The following is a 15,443-nucleotide window of genomic DNA, read 5'->3' as shown; positions in this document are numbered from 1 at the left end:
ATCAATGTAAACAAATGAAAACACATGTCAAACCTATTCATGTTTTTGTAATTATCACAGTGATCATATAAAATCAAACAAACTTTATTTACAAGTAACATCTGCTGATTAAACAAATGCTTATAATACTGTATTTCAATGTGAACATTCCAAAATGCACACATTAGGAAAGACCTGTTTGCCTCAGCCTCTGTAAGAACTTGGTTTCACATTGTACAGTCTTTTTACTGCATAAATCATTTCTGCTTTCTTTGTAACACAATATTGATGTATTTCATTTTAAGTATTTAGTTACCTTCAAGTAGATGAAAAAATAAATTAATCATAGAATCATACACAGGCACTGCTCATTTTCATTTGGGTATATTTTCTGCATAGTGCATCCTGCATAAATAGCATTCTGTTTTAATTTTTTAGGATTGGATTTGTGTTTGTTGTTAATTCTGATGAAAACCAAGAAACAGATGAAGATGTGGGAACTGCCTTGTGGCGTGCTTTTAACTACATAGCTGATGAATCTGACTCGACACATGCTTTTGCTTCCTTGATAAGTGTATGTATTGATGACATTGATCATATAAAATTATATATTTGGAATATTGTTTTAATTTCCCTTCTTTTACTCATAAAACCTCAGAGCCCATCTGTCAGGTGTACAGCAAAAGCAGTTTAAGCCCATGGGAGGTACCCCCCTCCCAACACTATAGCTTACCAGGTTTCTTAGCTGCCCCCCACTCCAATCCCTGCTGCTGCACCCTTGTAAGATTCTAGTCTTAGAACAACTATCTGAAAGTCGGTAAATGCATAGTAATATGCACATACTAGGCATCCTATACCAGAGAATACTTGGTTTTGCCATATGGAAATGGGGTGTGATATCTATTTGCTGTTCATTACTTCTGTGACCAAGACTCCTATGCAACGTTTGCTGATGCAAACCTGACCCCTTGATTTGATTACTTCAAATGCATATGTATCTTAACATATATTAATCATACTGCCATTAATACATCATCAGTGTTACACTTTGTTTGAGAAAAAACAGAAGGTATTTTAGCCTTATAGCATCTCTAACCTGTCTCTTACCTTTAGTAAATACAGTAATTTAATATATTTTATAGAAAGCAAATAGATACCCTCTTCATAGTAAAGTTACTCTTTTGTAATCTGTGTAATTCCCAAATTTACAGGAACCCAGCAATATGCATTTATTGTTGGCAACACAAAGGCTAAAATGGAAAAGACTCGGGCCAGACTTCTATTAAAGGAGGAATAAGGAGCTGTGGCAAATACAGAAGAGACTTTCTTCTACAGTAATGTAAATCTGGGGCTCCTTTCTATACGCCTACAAGACCCTTAAACAATATTAGAATCCTAACATTTTTTTTTTTTATTTGGGGAAGAACAGGGTTAAATGTGCAGGTTTTTTTTGTTTTGTTTTGTTTTTGAGGCCTTTGTACTTCTTTTCTGTCCTGGAGAATCTGTACATAGGAGGAAATACTTCTAATGTGAGGGGCAATACTCTCGAGACCATTGTCCCCAGAATCAGTTTCTCCATTACAAGATTTCTCATCACCTTCTCTGCAGGTGCCTACTAGAACAGATAGAGAGGCTGAATCTCTCCAGCACAGACTCAGACAGCAACAAACACCTGACTGGGTATTTTAACCCTTTCAGAAGCAAAAGAAAATAAACTTAATTATACATTATTGATACATCATGGGTTTTAGGTTTGTACTTTCCGGTGGTTGGACACTGGCAACGCTTTAGGGTACACCCTCCTTGGGCATCTCCTTCATAACCTTACCCCACTCCGTGAACCCTCACTTTTGTGAGGGAATCTGAAGATGATATACATCTTCTCCTTCATGGAGAAAATTACCCTTCGCTTAAATGGTTTATCATTTCTTTTTTATCTTCACATTCTTCGTTCAACTCCCTCATTGTTTTCTAATGCCAATATAGAAGCAGTGTATCCGGATCAGTGCAACCTCAGCAAAACCTTGGGAGCTGAACCCAGACCGCGTGTTGTATGGACGGCCTGTAATATTGCTTCAGGCACTGGATCTTGCATGGGCACTGACCTTGGCACTTGGTGCAATGAGCTGAGTCAGCGGCAAGGTGCTACTCAAGTCCAGGGCTGTGGTCCATTGCTTTAGAGCCTAGGCCCTGAAGACCCATTCAGAGGTATGGCAACTGACGGCTGAAGCCTGAACCTTATGTACAGTCCAGTGTTGTGGAAAAGTAAGACAGGATCACCCTGTATCTTTGACTGTTACTGTAAAGATGGGCTATGCTTGGAATGTATTCACCTTCCTGTGTAAATTTTTCAAGCTAGGCACCAGGGGCAGACTGACAACTCATGGGGCCCCAGGGAAATAGGGGATCATGGGGCCCCTGTGTCCTTGTCCAAACTCAAAAAAACCTATGAAAAAGGACCAGGGGCATCTCATGGGGCCCCCTACTGACCCCGGGCCCTCGGGCAGTGCCTGAGAATCCAAAAGGTCAGTCCGCCCCTGCTTGGCACTAAAATTCAACCACTCAGAGCTTAGTCTCAGATGGATGATCACACAGGTGTTTCCTCCTACCCTTTTGACATGAGGATTCATTACAGAATAGTCTACATGTGAGGTACTGCATACTCTTTCTGGACTCCCTTACCTTTTACTCTGCTCCCTATTTCTTGAGTACCCCACTGGGGAATACCCTCACTTGTAGCTAGGGAAAGGGAGTGAATGCAAAATTGCAGGTGAACATCCACTCTGCTGAAGGCCCTCAGACTCAGAGTGAAGATGTCTCCCTTGCATCAGAGCAGGATCAGGCTCTAATGCCAGTCTCTGCATCCTTTTCTAGCTCTTATTTCAGGCATGCAACAAGTGGCCTGTTTGACTAAAGCAGAATTTTTGGCTTCTTTGTCACAATTCATCTGAAAGACTATGGCCTTAAAGTATGACTAAAGACTAAACTTTTTTTTTTTAGTTTTGGATAGAGTGGAGAGGGATTAGAACATTTTCATTGCTGTCCGTGCCCCTGTTATAGAGTGTGAATCTCCTTATTTGTCATGTTTACCATTATCATTGAAAGTAAACAAAAATCCCACATTTTGAGTGGTCACTTGAAATGTAATAGAGGGGAAATCTTTTAATGGGGACACAGGTTCTGATGACCTGGGGGTCCACAAGGAATCCCCTTAATTTGCAGGGTTTTCATCTCACTACCTGTTTGGTTATAGGACAAGAAGCAAAGTCATATCTTCCCAATGGAACACAGATGGCGAAAAAAAATGTAACCCTCCCTTGCTCTATCCAAAATGAAAAAAAAAGTTTTGCTAATAGCTCTACTTTAATACAACCTTTTTTGTCCATGGCTCAAAAATGCCATGCCCATTTCTCAGCTTTAGTCAGGCCCCCATATGCTGGTCTTAGAGGACCCAGACACAGAAGGTAATGAAGATTTTGAGACACTTTTGGAGAAAGCTGTGGAAGATTTTTCTTCTCCAGACTACCGCTGTATTGGAGAGTGAACTTCACACAACACACTTGCTGAAAAACCCCATTGCCTCTGTCCGCAAAAGGCTTGACATTGTGCAACGTTATTCTTTTCCATTTTGCATTGCCCCATTGGATACAGAGAAACCAGCAAAATCCTGCAAAATATTCCATCAACAACATTGTGTGGTTGATTCTGCGGTCTGTCCAAAACAAATATCTCATTATACCTATTGAAGAGGTTCCTTCTTTCTAAGATTCTGCAGGTAGAAAATTTGAGACACTCGTAAATACACTCTTTGCTCTTGTGTGTGTCCAGCTGTGCAAACATCTCTCGGTACTGATTCAGTATCTCAAACTGCAGCTTACTGGACTAGGACAAAGCCCAACATTTTCTTACAGGTTTGCACCATTATAACAACTGCATTCTGCTATGCTTATTTGTGTGAATGTACTAGAACACGTCATGAGACAAATTTGCGGAATGGCTCTAAATCTCCGTTCATATGCACAGAATCTTTTGTCTGAAAGCTTGGACATCTGAAGCGACCTGCAAAATAAAAATGCCATGCACATAGACCTTTTCAAGGAAGACCTATGGTAAGGCACTTGACCAATTCATCAAAGAGGTCACAGGAGAAAAAGATTTACTTCCACAACTGAATATCCTAAAAGGGGCCCCCCAGCTCCTTAAAACGCAAATCATCTGTCTGCTCTAACCATGCTTCAATTTCACAACCTACGTTCAGCCCATCCTTTCAGCTCAAGGCTTGTCCCACAAAGGCAACATATTTTTTCTTAAAGCCCTCTTCACAAAGAAGATGTGCCCTCACTCCTAAGAGTGAGGGAACAGTTGTTAAAACTGTCCTATCGCTGGGTTACAGATGTCCCAGACCTATGAGTTCTATCAGTGGTTTAAAAAGGGGTATAAAATGGAGTTCAAAACTCTTCCCCCTCACCCTCTTCTTTCAAAACAACCAAAAACTACCCAGGGACAGTTAGATTTTTTAGAATGTCCAACACCATCTCTTGTCCAAGTCATTGTGCCTGTACGGTTCAAAGGATTGTGCTCAAACCTGTTTATGGTATTCCTATTCTGAACTTAAAATCCTTCAAGAGATTCCTTCAGATTTCAGAATTTCCAGTGAAATCTGCAAGGTCAGCAATTGCCTTTCTAGGGGAATATATGGCATCCATTGAAATCCAAGATTACTATCTGCATGTTCCCATTTCTCCAGCTCATCAGTGCTTTATGTGAACTCCAAAGTGGTGGGAAATCACTTCAAGGTTGTCGCACTACCCTTATGCCTATCCTTTTCCAACAGTTTTTACAAAGGTCTTAGAACATATTCTCAGAACTCAGAACATCCAAGTCACAGGCTATCTAGACGATAATCTTTTGAAGGAACTTTCTCCATTCCAGCGATCATAAAATGTTCACAGAACAATTTAGATTCTGCAGGTCTTTGGGTAATCAGTTTAAAAAATCTGCTCCCCAGCCTCCCCTTCACCTGGATTATTTGGGTCTGGTCCTAAACACTTCCTAAGCAAGTCTTTTTTTCCTATAAAAGAAAATTCTTTCTTTAATAGCCCATGCTCAAAATTGAGATTCAAAAAGACATCCCATATTGAGGTTCTCCATGACATTTCTATGCATAATTGTAGCCTCTTCCAAGGCAGTACCATTTTCCTAATTCCATTCAAGAACTCTTAAACTTAATACCTTGTTGACCTGAAAAAAGCAGGCTCCTTCTCGATTTAGCCATGCTCCTGTCCAGCCAAGCACCCTATCTTTTTGGATCACTACCCCAGCCTTAACAGTGGGGAAGTCCTTCCTTACATATTGCTGGAACGTTATCACAACAGGCGCAAGTCTCTCAGGCTTGGGAGGAGTGTTCCAATCCATAACAATTCAAGGAACATGATTATTGGGGGAACCAACCTGCCCATCCTCATCTTGGAGCTCAGAACAGTCCCAGTGATCCTTCAGCACTGGGCCCCCCTTTCTGAAGAAATATCCAGGCAGGGTGCAGGCAGATAAGGCCACAGATGTGGCCTACATTGCCCAGCATGGGGGGACCATGAGTCTGGTTGCCTTGAAGAAAGCAAACCAGATAATCTCGTGGACAGAAATTCAGTCCAGCGATCACTGCAGTCCACATCCTAGGAGTCGACATCTTCTACTGCCTGGATGAAGGAGAATGGGCCCTTCATCCAGATACCTTTTTTCTGATATGCCAAAACGGGGGATTCCAGATGTGGACATCCTAGCCTCCAGATTCAACAAACTACCTCTGTTTGTTTCCAGAACCAGGCACAGCTGGCCCCCTAGTATCATTTCAGGAGAATCTATGCCTCCCTGCCGTGTGAATTCGATCTGTTCTGGTCAAAAAAATAGAGCATAAGAAGAAAACAATGATCCTAATTGCACCAAACTGGCCCAGAAGAACCTGGTACACAGACATACTCAGACTGATTAGTGGTGACTCCTTTCCTCTTCCCAAGATGCCAGACCTACAGTCTTAGGGCTCCCTATGCCATCGTATCTCTGGATTTAATGGCATGCCTCTTAGGTACGGGTCTTAAATGAGTGATGTCTCAGTCTGTCATTCCTACCTTGGTAAAAGCAAGAACGGCACTTTAAGCCGTGGTTCACATCAATGTGTCTGAGTGGGCTGCGGTTTGCGTGAGCTTGACATCCCATTTATTTGCATTTGGTGCCATGCCACGTGATACACAGGAAAAGTCCTTGCATTACTTTGGAAATTGTAGCCTGCATGGGAAGCAAGGTTCCCAGTGTGGGTGCAATTTACAGTGTGGGCAGCATGCCATTAAGATTAATGACGCTTGCCTGCCCATAAGTCTCACGTTTCACTGTGTGAGTGGTTGCAGCTCCAGGAATTTGTGCAGGTCCCACAATGGCATGAGAGAGATTTACAATTGTACCTGGAAATCCTCTTTTGCCTGATGTGAGCATAAGCAATTCAATTCTAGAGATTACTCTGTGCCTCATATTCTTGACTTAGTACAACAGGTCTTGACCAGAACTTGGCCTTAAGCACTTCCAAAGGACAGACCTCTATTTCAAGTGCCTCTGGCTTCACTCTTCCTTGTAAGAACCTTTCTTCACGGTGTATCTTGTATTAAGCTTCCTCTGAAGCGCCACTTGGTTCTCTCTGCCCTGTACAACTTTAAACTTAACAGGGATATTCCCCTGGAAGATCTCTTCTGAAAAGTAGCTTTTTTTGGTCCCCTTTACGTCTGTCAAATGTGTTTTCTGAACTGGTGACCCTTGCCTGTAAAGAGCCTTTTCTCATAATTCACAATGTCAAGGATGTCTTATGCCTAAGGACATTCTTTCTTTGGAAGGTGATTTCAGTATTCCAACTCAATAAGGACATAGTCCTACCATCCTTATGACCTGCTCCTAAGCATTCAAAGGAAATCTCATGTTTGCCTTTATGTAGTTAGAGCCATTCACTTATACCTCAAAGCTGCTCCAATCAGATGGATTGACTGCCTGTTTATCGTGTGCTGTCTTCGAGATCTGGCATGGGACATCGTGCTTTAAAGTCCACCATTGATATATGGATGGAAGGATATGGATTCTAATTGCAAGAGTTCATATTCTGAAAGAAACCTTTCCTCCTGCACTTTTACACACTCATTCCCCAAGATCAGTGCGAGTTTTTTGGGAATGTTGGGCACCAAGTCTCTGTAGCCCAGCTTTGTAATGCAACCACCTGATAATCTGTTCATGCTTTTTCATGCTTTTACTTGGTGGGCTCACAGTCTTCTTCTGAGAATGCAGTTGTTTGGCCACAGGTTTCTCACAGTGGCAGTCTGAAGTTGGGTCTTCTACCCTGTTTTGGCCTGTTGGCACAGTTATACTTGCTGAATTAATGCCCATCATTTTTATTAACTGCTTGGGGACATACCATGATGTATGAATACACTGCCTGTGTCTTGTACTGCACAATCAAGATAAGAGAAAGTTTGACTTACTTTTAAATTCTATATCTTGAAGTATGGTGCAAGACAAAGGCCACCCTCCCCTTCATTGCTTGGTTTAGTTTGCATTGCTTGCTGTAAAACATGCTGCTCACAGAGTAGAGTAGGGTTATAGGAGTGGCGCCTGGGGGTGTGTCCTCAAAAGTTTTGCCCGTGTCCACTCACTGGAAGGTACACACCTATAACCTATGGTGTATGAATACTCTGCATGTGTCCTGTACTGTGCTCCAAGATATGGAATTTACAGGTAAGTCATAATTCCTCTTTTTTGCTTTTAATACACAGAGGACCACTCTACTGAACTGTGAGATGGTGACAAGACAAAGCCACACATGGCTGCTGGCATCACTGGCACTGTAGGAGTCTAGTAGGTTCCTAAAACAGGCAAACTCTGGATAGGTGACACTATGATAAAATAGTGTGCACTTAAGTAAAGAAAACAGATGAACATACAAGAAGGGCCTGAAAATTGCCTTTTTCCGGTATAGCTGAATGGGCAATTAAGTGTAGCATTTGTAGGAGATAGAAAAATGTTAGTTTATGGTGAAGTTGGAAAATAATTTATCAAGAAAGTCAGAGTTGTGGGTGTTATCAATTATTGATGGCCTACAAGAGGCAAAAATTTAAATAATGGCACTATTAAGATTACAACATAATGTTAGAGGCTGCACCCGTGTCCTTAAAGTGGACCCCCTATTTTGAGAACATCTACATAGACGATGTCCATCCATCCTGGGCTGGCTCCATTCCTATCCTGAAAGGGACCCCCCTGGCAGACCTCCGTTTTGCTGATACATTGCGCATTTTCTTTGCGCTTCTGGTGAGTGCGCATTTTGTACATACCCTGCCCCTCACCGAGTCTTATTCTAACTATGACCATGGGAATAATATATCACCTTTGAGCTCTTATATTGAGGACTAACTACACATTTATGAACATTGCTACCATAAATCTGTCCGGATTATTTTTAGCGCTGCACTTATTCTATAAACATAATGTTAGCATCAGGTGGGCAAATCTGGTCCATAGATTAACATGTACATAGTGATCCCATATATTAATACTGAACTGGAAATGCAGCTTGTTTTCAACTGAGTGACCTGGCCTGTATATTGCCTGCTCTAATTAAGTAAAGCCCATGTTTTCATACAAAGTGCTAATATGAAATGAACCCTGTCCTCCACAGCTCTTGTCATAGCTGATATTTGAGTAGAGGCTGTCACAATGACATAACATTGTACAGAATATTTGTGCAAATGGTACACACAGACCTGACATTACCATCTTAATTCCATGTATAATGACATATGCAGTCCTTTTTACTGCATAATTCACTTAGAAACTAAACAGTTTCACAACACCACAACATCTTGTGGTGAGTGGGGCTCTGGAGGGGGAACACTAAGCAGAGCACCTATCACTAAGTTTGTCACGAATAAGAAGACTGTCACAGCATCACATAGTTTCACATTGGATGTGGATGGGGAAAGTTTCTCACATTGGAACTTTATGCATTTGAATGAACTTGCCTACAAGTGCACTGTGTTTATGTATATTTATGGTTTGAGGTTTTTGATTGCCACTGATTCATACTGGGAATATTGATGTTCATGATTGGTACACTAATTGAACAATATTTCAGTCATTTAACACTATTGACAGCACTGGACAAAGCACGTAGGGCATTTAACCAATTTCTATATTACAAGGTTGCATTCTGACCCTGAGGTGGAGGGGCACATTCTGAGTTTATAGGCTATAGAGGTATATGTTTATATGTGGGCCACTATCACGAACGTAGTGTGGCACATTCACTCATTAGTGGCAGTGCAGTAGTTATTTATGTTTCTAAACGGCTAAATACTTTTTTCATCAACAAAGCAGTCTTGTATCAGTGTCCAGCAGAGCACTGGTTAAAGCTTGTAGGAGCAGTTTTCATTCTCCCCTGATTGTCGTATGAGGCTGCATAACCCCTCACCTTCTGTCTGGACAGTGCTGATTGGCCCTGTGCTGATCACATGCAATCTCCCAAGAAAAAAAAACTCTAACAATACACACCAAACTGAGCATGTGCAGCTTGACCCCAAGGATCTGTTCTATCAGCAGGTGGATGAGGGACAGTAGAAGGGAAGGATCAGAGAAGATGAGATTAAACAGCCTTTTTACACAATGCAAAGGATTAACTCTTTAGGTTCCACAGTGAGTATAACAAGCATTTTATAGATATATAATGTTTTTGGTTTTTTTTGCAGATGTACAATAAACTAAATGGTGGAGAAGTACTTACTGCTGAAATTGTGAAGTCTGTTCTGACATACGAGTTTCCTCATATTGAAGTTGAGCATGTTCTTGGCTCAAACTCTGAATATAATCACAAGTTGAAGGTAAATGTGCACACAGAGATTGATGTTTAGAACTCCATTTAGGGTGTAATGGTGGGCAATACATGCTTTGGTAAATGATAGATTTATTTTCTGATCGATCTCTTCAAATAAGAATAATTAATCTATGGTCGCCAACCTATTTGATCGATATGCCACAAACAGGGAAGTGGATTTTCATCACTAATTAAGATTCAATCTTAACTTATGATTATAAATTATTGATCACAACTGTAATCTCATAATCTGATCGGTTAAAATAGTCATATGTATAAACAAAGTATCTCAGTGCTGCCAACTGATGCAAAATGATCGATGATATTTTGCTTTGGCTGATTGAATCAGTTTTGATTGAATCACATGTCAATCGGATATTGATAATACCCCAAAGCATGAAAAAGTAATATGTTAAAACCGAGTGTTCTATAGTAACTGTGGCACAAAATGAACATAAGCCATTCATTTTAGTGGTTTTGTCCTTCCATGATGAGGCACCTGTTTAACTGGCATTATAGTGCTAGGTTCTACACTTGTCTAACATATTTTGTTACAGTAGCTGTCCTGTATCCTTAATGACATGTGACCAGAAAAAGTCATCAGTTTCATTGTGTCATTAAACACCCCAAACCCTTGTGTATTGTGTGCTGGTCTTCATCTGTTACTATTTTTCAAATACCTGGTTGATCCTCACGCTTCCATCCCTTTTCCCTTTGTCAGTGACAATACTGTCACAGCCGTTCTTTAAGGATCCTTTGTTACCACACGTTCAGCGCATGCTCAATCTGTGCTTCATTTCTCCTGCCCCACATGACTCTTTTGTCACTTATGGGGTAGAACCACGTGTGTAGCATATGTCCCCTCTCTTTCCTCTCCTATCTCTGAGCTGCTGCCTAACATGTTATGTGAGTGACCACAGAAGCTTCTGGAATGTAATGCAATGTGGGGCGGTTAGAAGATCCTTCGTAAACCATCTCTGATAGATCCACCGCAAAATCAAGGACAGTCCTGTTAGGCATATCCATCAAAGATGGCTGACTGAGTGTTCCTCTCCTCTGCTAGCTCTCTCACATTGCTCTCATTTCAGAGACTTGTGAGATGACTTCCAGAGTGTTATGCAGCAGCTCTTACAGTGAGTCTGGCTGCTAGTATATTTTTACAAACACAGGAGGAGAGGAGATTCTGTCTCAGGCAGTATCACACTATTATTATTATTATTATACAGTATTTATAAAGCGCCAATAGTTCGCTCAGCGCTGTACATTACAAAGGGGGACAGAACATGTGACAGAACAATAACAATACAGTGCAAAACATGAGGGGATCGAGGGCCCTGCTCTTTTGAGCTTACAATCTAGGAGGGAGGGGATGGTGGCACAGGAGGAGAAAGCTGTGGGGGATGGAGTGGTAGGAAGAGTGAAGGAGGTCGGCAAATTAGCAGGGGGTGGGGTAGGCTTCCCTGAAGAGGTGGGTTTTCAGGGTGCGCCTAAAGGAGAGGAGAGTAGGTGATAATCTGATGGGTTGGGGCAGGGAGTTCCAGAGGATGGGTGACACCCTGGAGAAGTCCTGGAGGCGGGCATGGGAGGAGGAGACCAGGGAACTAGAGAGAAGGAGGTCTTGTGAGGAGCGGAGTGTGCGTGCTGGGTGGTACTTGGATATTAGGTCAGTAATGTAGTTTGCGGCAGTATGGTGGACGGCTTTGTACGTCAGTGTTAGGATTTTGAATTTGATCAGTTGCGCAATCGGAAGCCAGTGGAGGGGTTGGCAGAGGGGGGTGGCGGAAACAGAGCGGTTGGAAAGGTGAATGAGTCTGGCAGCCGTGTTCAGGATAGACTGAAGCGGGGATAGCCTGCGGCGAGGCAGGCCAGTAAGGAGGGAGTTGCAGTAATTGAGTCTTGATATGATGAGGGAGTGGATGAGCTGTTTAGTGGTTTCTGGGGTTAGGAAAGTCCGTATTTTGGCGATGTTGCAGAGGTGGAGTCTGCAAGAGTTTGTTAAAGATTGGACTTGGGGCTGGAAGGATAGGTTGGAGTCCAGAATGACACCAAGTACTCTGGCCTGCGGGACGGCTTTGATGGTGGTGTTGTTGGACATGATGGAGAAGTCAATGGGGGGTGGGGTCTGGGCTGGGGGAAAGACAAGAAACTCTGTTTTGGAGAGGTTCAGTTTAAGGAAGTGGAGCGACATCCAGTCTATGTCGCTCAGTAGGTGTGTGATTCGGGCGGAGACTGAGGGGGTGAGGTGGGGGTAGACAGATTTGTGTGTTGTTGGCATATAGGTGGTAGTTGAAGCCGTGAGAGTGTATGAGTTGGCCAAGGGAGGAGGTGTAGATGGAGAAGAGAAGGGGCCCGAGGACAGAGCCTTGAGGGACCCAAACAGAGAGGGGAAGTGAGGGGAAGGTGGTAGCATTATAGGTAACTCTGAAAGAGCGTTGTGACAGGTAGGATGAGAGCCAGGAGAGAGCAGAATCTCTGAGGCCGAGGGAGTGTAGTTTTTTGAGGAGGAAGGGGTGGTCGACTGTGTCGAAGGCCGCGGAGAGGTCAAGGAGTAGGAGCACTGAATAGTGGCCATTAGCTTTGGCGGTTAGCAGGTCGTTGGAGAGTTTTGAGTAAGGCAGTTTCGGTGGAGAGTAGGGGACGGAAGCCGGACTGTAGGGGATTGAGGAGGTTGTTGTCGTTGAGGTGAGAGCTTAGGTGGGTGTAGACTAGGCGCTCAAAGAGTTTGGATGTGAATGGGAGCAGGGAGATGGGTCTGAGGTTGTTCAGGTCATTGGGGTCCAGGGAGGGCTTTTTAGGTATAGGGGTGATGTGTGCATGCTTCAGAGGGGAGGAGAAAGTACCGGAAGAGAGGGAGAGATTAAAGATGAGGGTGAGGGAGCATAGGATGGAGGGGGAAGGAGGTTGTAGGAGTTCAGGGGATAGGGTCGAGGGGGCAGGTGGTGAGGCGGGCATCAGAGAGGACCTTGGAGACTTCCTCGATGGTAGTAAGGTCAAAGGTGCGGAGTGTGGAGGGGGCTTCAGTATGAGGAATGTAGGGTGGGGTGGAAGTCAGAGCAGTGGTGCGGCCGTGGGAGAGGGGTGATGAGGGGGTAGCTGAGTGAGGGGGAACGGGGTTGGAGGGAGTTTGAGCAGTGACGAAGTCCCTGCGGGTTATGTCGAGGGAGAGGGCGGATGAGGGGGTAGCTGTGTGAGAGGGGACGGGTTAAGAGGGAGTGTGAGTTGCGGCGATGTCCTTGCGAATTGTGTCAATCTTGTTTTTGAAGTGATTGGCAATCTCAAGGGCGGTGAGTGAGGTGCTGGGTGGAGGTGGGGGTGGAGAGAGTAGAGAGTTGAAGGTGGAGAAGAGTCGGCGAGGATTGAAAGAGAGGGCCTTGATGAGGGTCAGGAAGTAGGCTTGTTTGGCTGCGTGGAGGGAGGAGGTGTAGGTGTGGAAGGCAGATTTGTAGCGGGTGAAGGCTTGTTGGGATTTGGTTTTGCGTCATAGTCGCTCCAGGGCACTATTGAGGGTTGAGGGTTTGAGGGGTTTGAGGGTTTTGGTGTGATCAGTCTGCCAGGGCTGGAGCGGTCGGGGTCTGATGTTGCGTGTGGTTAAAGGCACTAGTGAGTCAAGGGCTGTTGACAGCGCGTTGTTATAGGCAGTCATAGCCAAGTCGGGGCAGGGCAGGGGGAGGATGCTGTCGTGGAGTTGATCATCTGCAGAGTGGAGGAGGGCAGGGTAAAGGTTGCGGAGGTTACGGCTGGTAGTAGTGTGACATTTTGGAGGGGTAGGCGTTGGAGGACGAGGAGATAGAGAAGGTAATCAGGTTGTGGTCAGAGAGAGGGAAGGGGGTGTTAGTGAGGTTGTGGGGAGCGCAGCTGTTGGAGAAGATGAGATCAAGGATATTACCGTCGGAGTGGGTGGTGGATTGTATGCACTGTGCAAGTGCAAAGGAGGAGGTTAAGTGGAGGAGATGGGATGTGGCCAGGTTGTCGAAGTTGACAAGGATGTTGAAATCCCCAAGGATGATGGCGGGTAGCTCAGAGGAGAGGAAGGGTAGCCAGGAGGCAAAGTCATCCAGGAAGCGGGATATGGATCCAGGAGGCTGGTATATCACAGCAATCTTCAGGGGGGTTGGGGAGAATAGTCGGACGCAGTGGGCCTCGAAGGAGAAGAAAGATAGAGAGGGGGGGTTTGGGAGGACTCGGAAGGTGCTCTGTGGTGACAGGAGCAGACCAACCCCACCACCTTTACGACCATTGGGTCTGAGTGAGTGGGTCCAGGTGAGACCTCCGTAGGAGAGTGCAGCAGGGGAGGTAGAGTCAGTGGCCTGGATCCAGGTTTCCGTGATCGCTAGGAGGTTGAGGGAGCAGGAAACAAAGAGGTTGTGGATGGCGGTAAGCTTGTTGCACACCGATCGGGCGTACAGGAGTGCACATGAAAACGGGGGGGGGGGGTTTTAGGGAGCAGGGGGACAGATACTAAGTTGCGGGGGTTGCGGCAGGATGTGGAGGTGGGAGGGTGTTGTGTGGGTGAGGGAGGGCCAGGATTCGAGGAGATGTCCCCTGCGGTTAGGAGGAGGAGAAGGGTGAGAAAGGTGGCATGGGAGCGGGATGTGCAGGAGCGTGTGAAACTACTAGCGGAGGTGTTCGGGTCAGTGGGAGAGTAGAGTATTAGGAGGAGGTGGTGGGTGCCATAGAGGGGTGAAGGAAGCAGTGAGGACACAATATACAATTGTTTGGGAGGAGCAGAGGGATATAGTGAATGGATTTTGGGAACGGAGGAAAGGAAAATGAGGAGGAGTAGAAGATTGGATAGGATTGGTGGGAGGCTTTGTTGTCGATACGCCTCTGCCCACTGGACTATCTCAATGATGTGTCTTCTGGTGGCTGGAGTTTAGGGGAGAAGGGAGAGGGGATCGGGTGTGGATGGATGGTTTCCAGGGGCGCTTGAGCGGCAACAGTCTGGGGTGCAGAGGGGTCTCTTGTTGTGGTGGCTTTCAACAAGGGTTCAAGTCTTTAGGTCAAGTTGAGCTGGGGGTTGGTATGAGTGAAGGTGCTGAAGGCCCGGCGTCTGGAGGTGGAGTGGGCTAGGCATTGGTAGGCGAAGTAGGGCCCGGCGTCAGTGGGTGTTGTAGGGCAGTGCATGTGGATGCTGCGGGCCAGCGACTGAGGGTGCTAAGGGGCCCAGCGTCTGTGGGAGTGGTAGGGTCGGGCGATCGTAGGTGTTGTAGGACCCGGCGTCGGTGGGTGCAGGAGACCGCGCGACAGGCTCGCCTCTGCCGGATTGGACGGGGCTCAGGGCTGTGCGGTGGCAGGGGCAGGGCTGTGTGGTACACAGTGGGGAGCAGGGAAGCAGATCTGATAGTGGTGGCTTGCCCTCTTGCTGCCGGTGGGGGCGGTTGCTACTTCTCCTCTCACTGTGGCGGCTGTAGGTAGGGGAAGCTCCCCTCTCACTGGTGCGGTCGGCGGCGTCCTGGTTCGGGCGTTGGGCAGTAGCGAGGCTTAGAGGCAGCGGTAGGCCGCAGGGGACAGGGCCCCCAGTACTCCTCCTGGGTGATGGCAGGGCCTCCGGAGCGGCTGGCGAGGG

General features: G+C 45.3%; 1 protein-coding gene across 1 annotated transcript in view; it reads left to right on the top strand.

Moving 5' to 3' along the window:
• The window catches only part of UGGT2 (UDP-glucose glycoprotein glucosyltransferase 2), a gene marked incomplete at its 5' end in the record, with an annotated part of 518,844 nt that overhangs the window by 186,022 nt on the left and 317,379 nt on the right, over positions 1-15,443 (top strand). Inside the window, 2 exons of the mRNA XM_089680491.1 lie at positions 418-553; positions 9,753-9,884. Of these exons, the coding sequence (XP_089536617.1) occupies positions 418-553; positions 9,753-9,884 (268 nt within the window). The remainder of the gene's footprint in view (positions 1-417; positions 554-9,752; positions 9,885-15,443) is intronic.

This window comes from Staurois parvus, unplaced genomic scaffold (genome assembly GCF_062004578.1).
Source record: "Staurois parvus isolate SC_StPar_1 unplaced genomic scaffold, SC_StPar_1.0 ptg000243l, whole genome shotgun sequence".
NCBI classification, from domain to species: domain Eukaryota; kingdom Metazoa; phylum Chordata; class Amphibia; order Anura; family Ranidae; genus Staurois; species Staurois parvus.
Note: the sequence above shows the minus strand (reverse complement) of the source record. Positions and strands in the feature narration are given on the sequence as shown.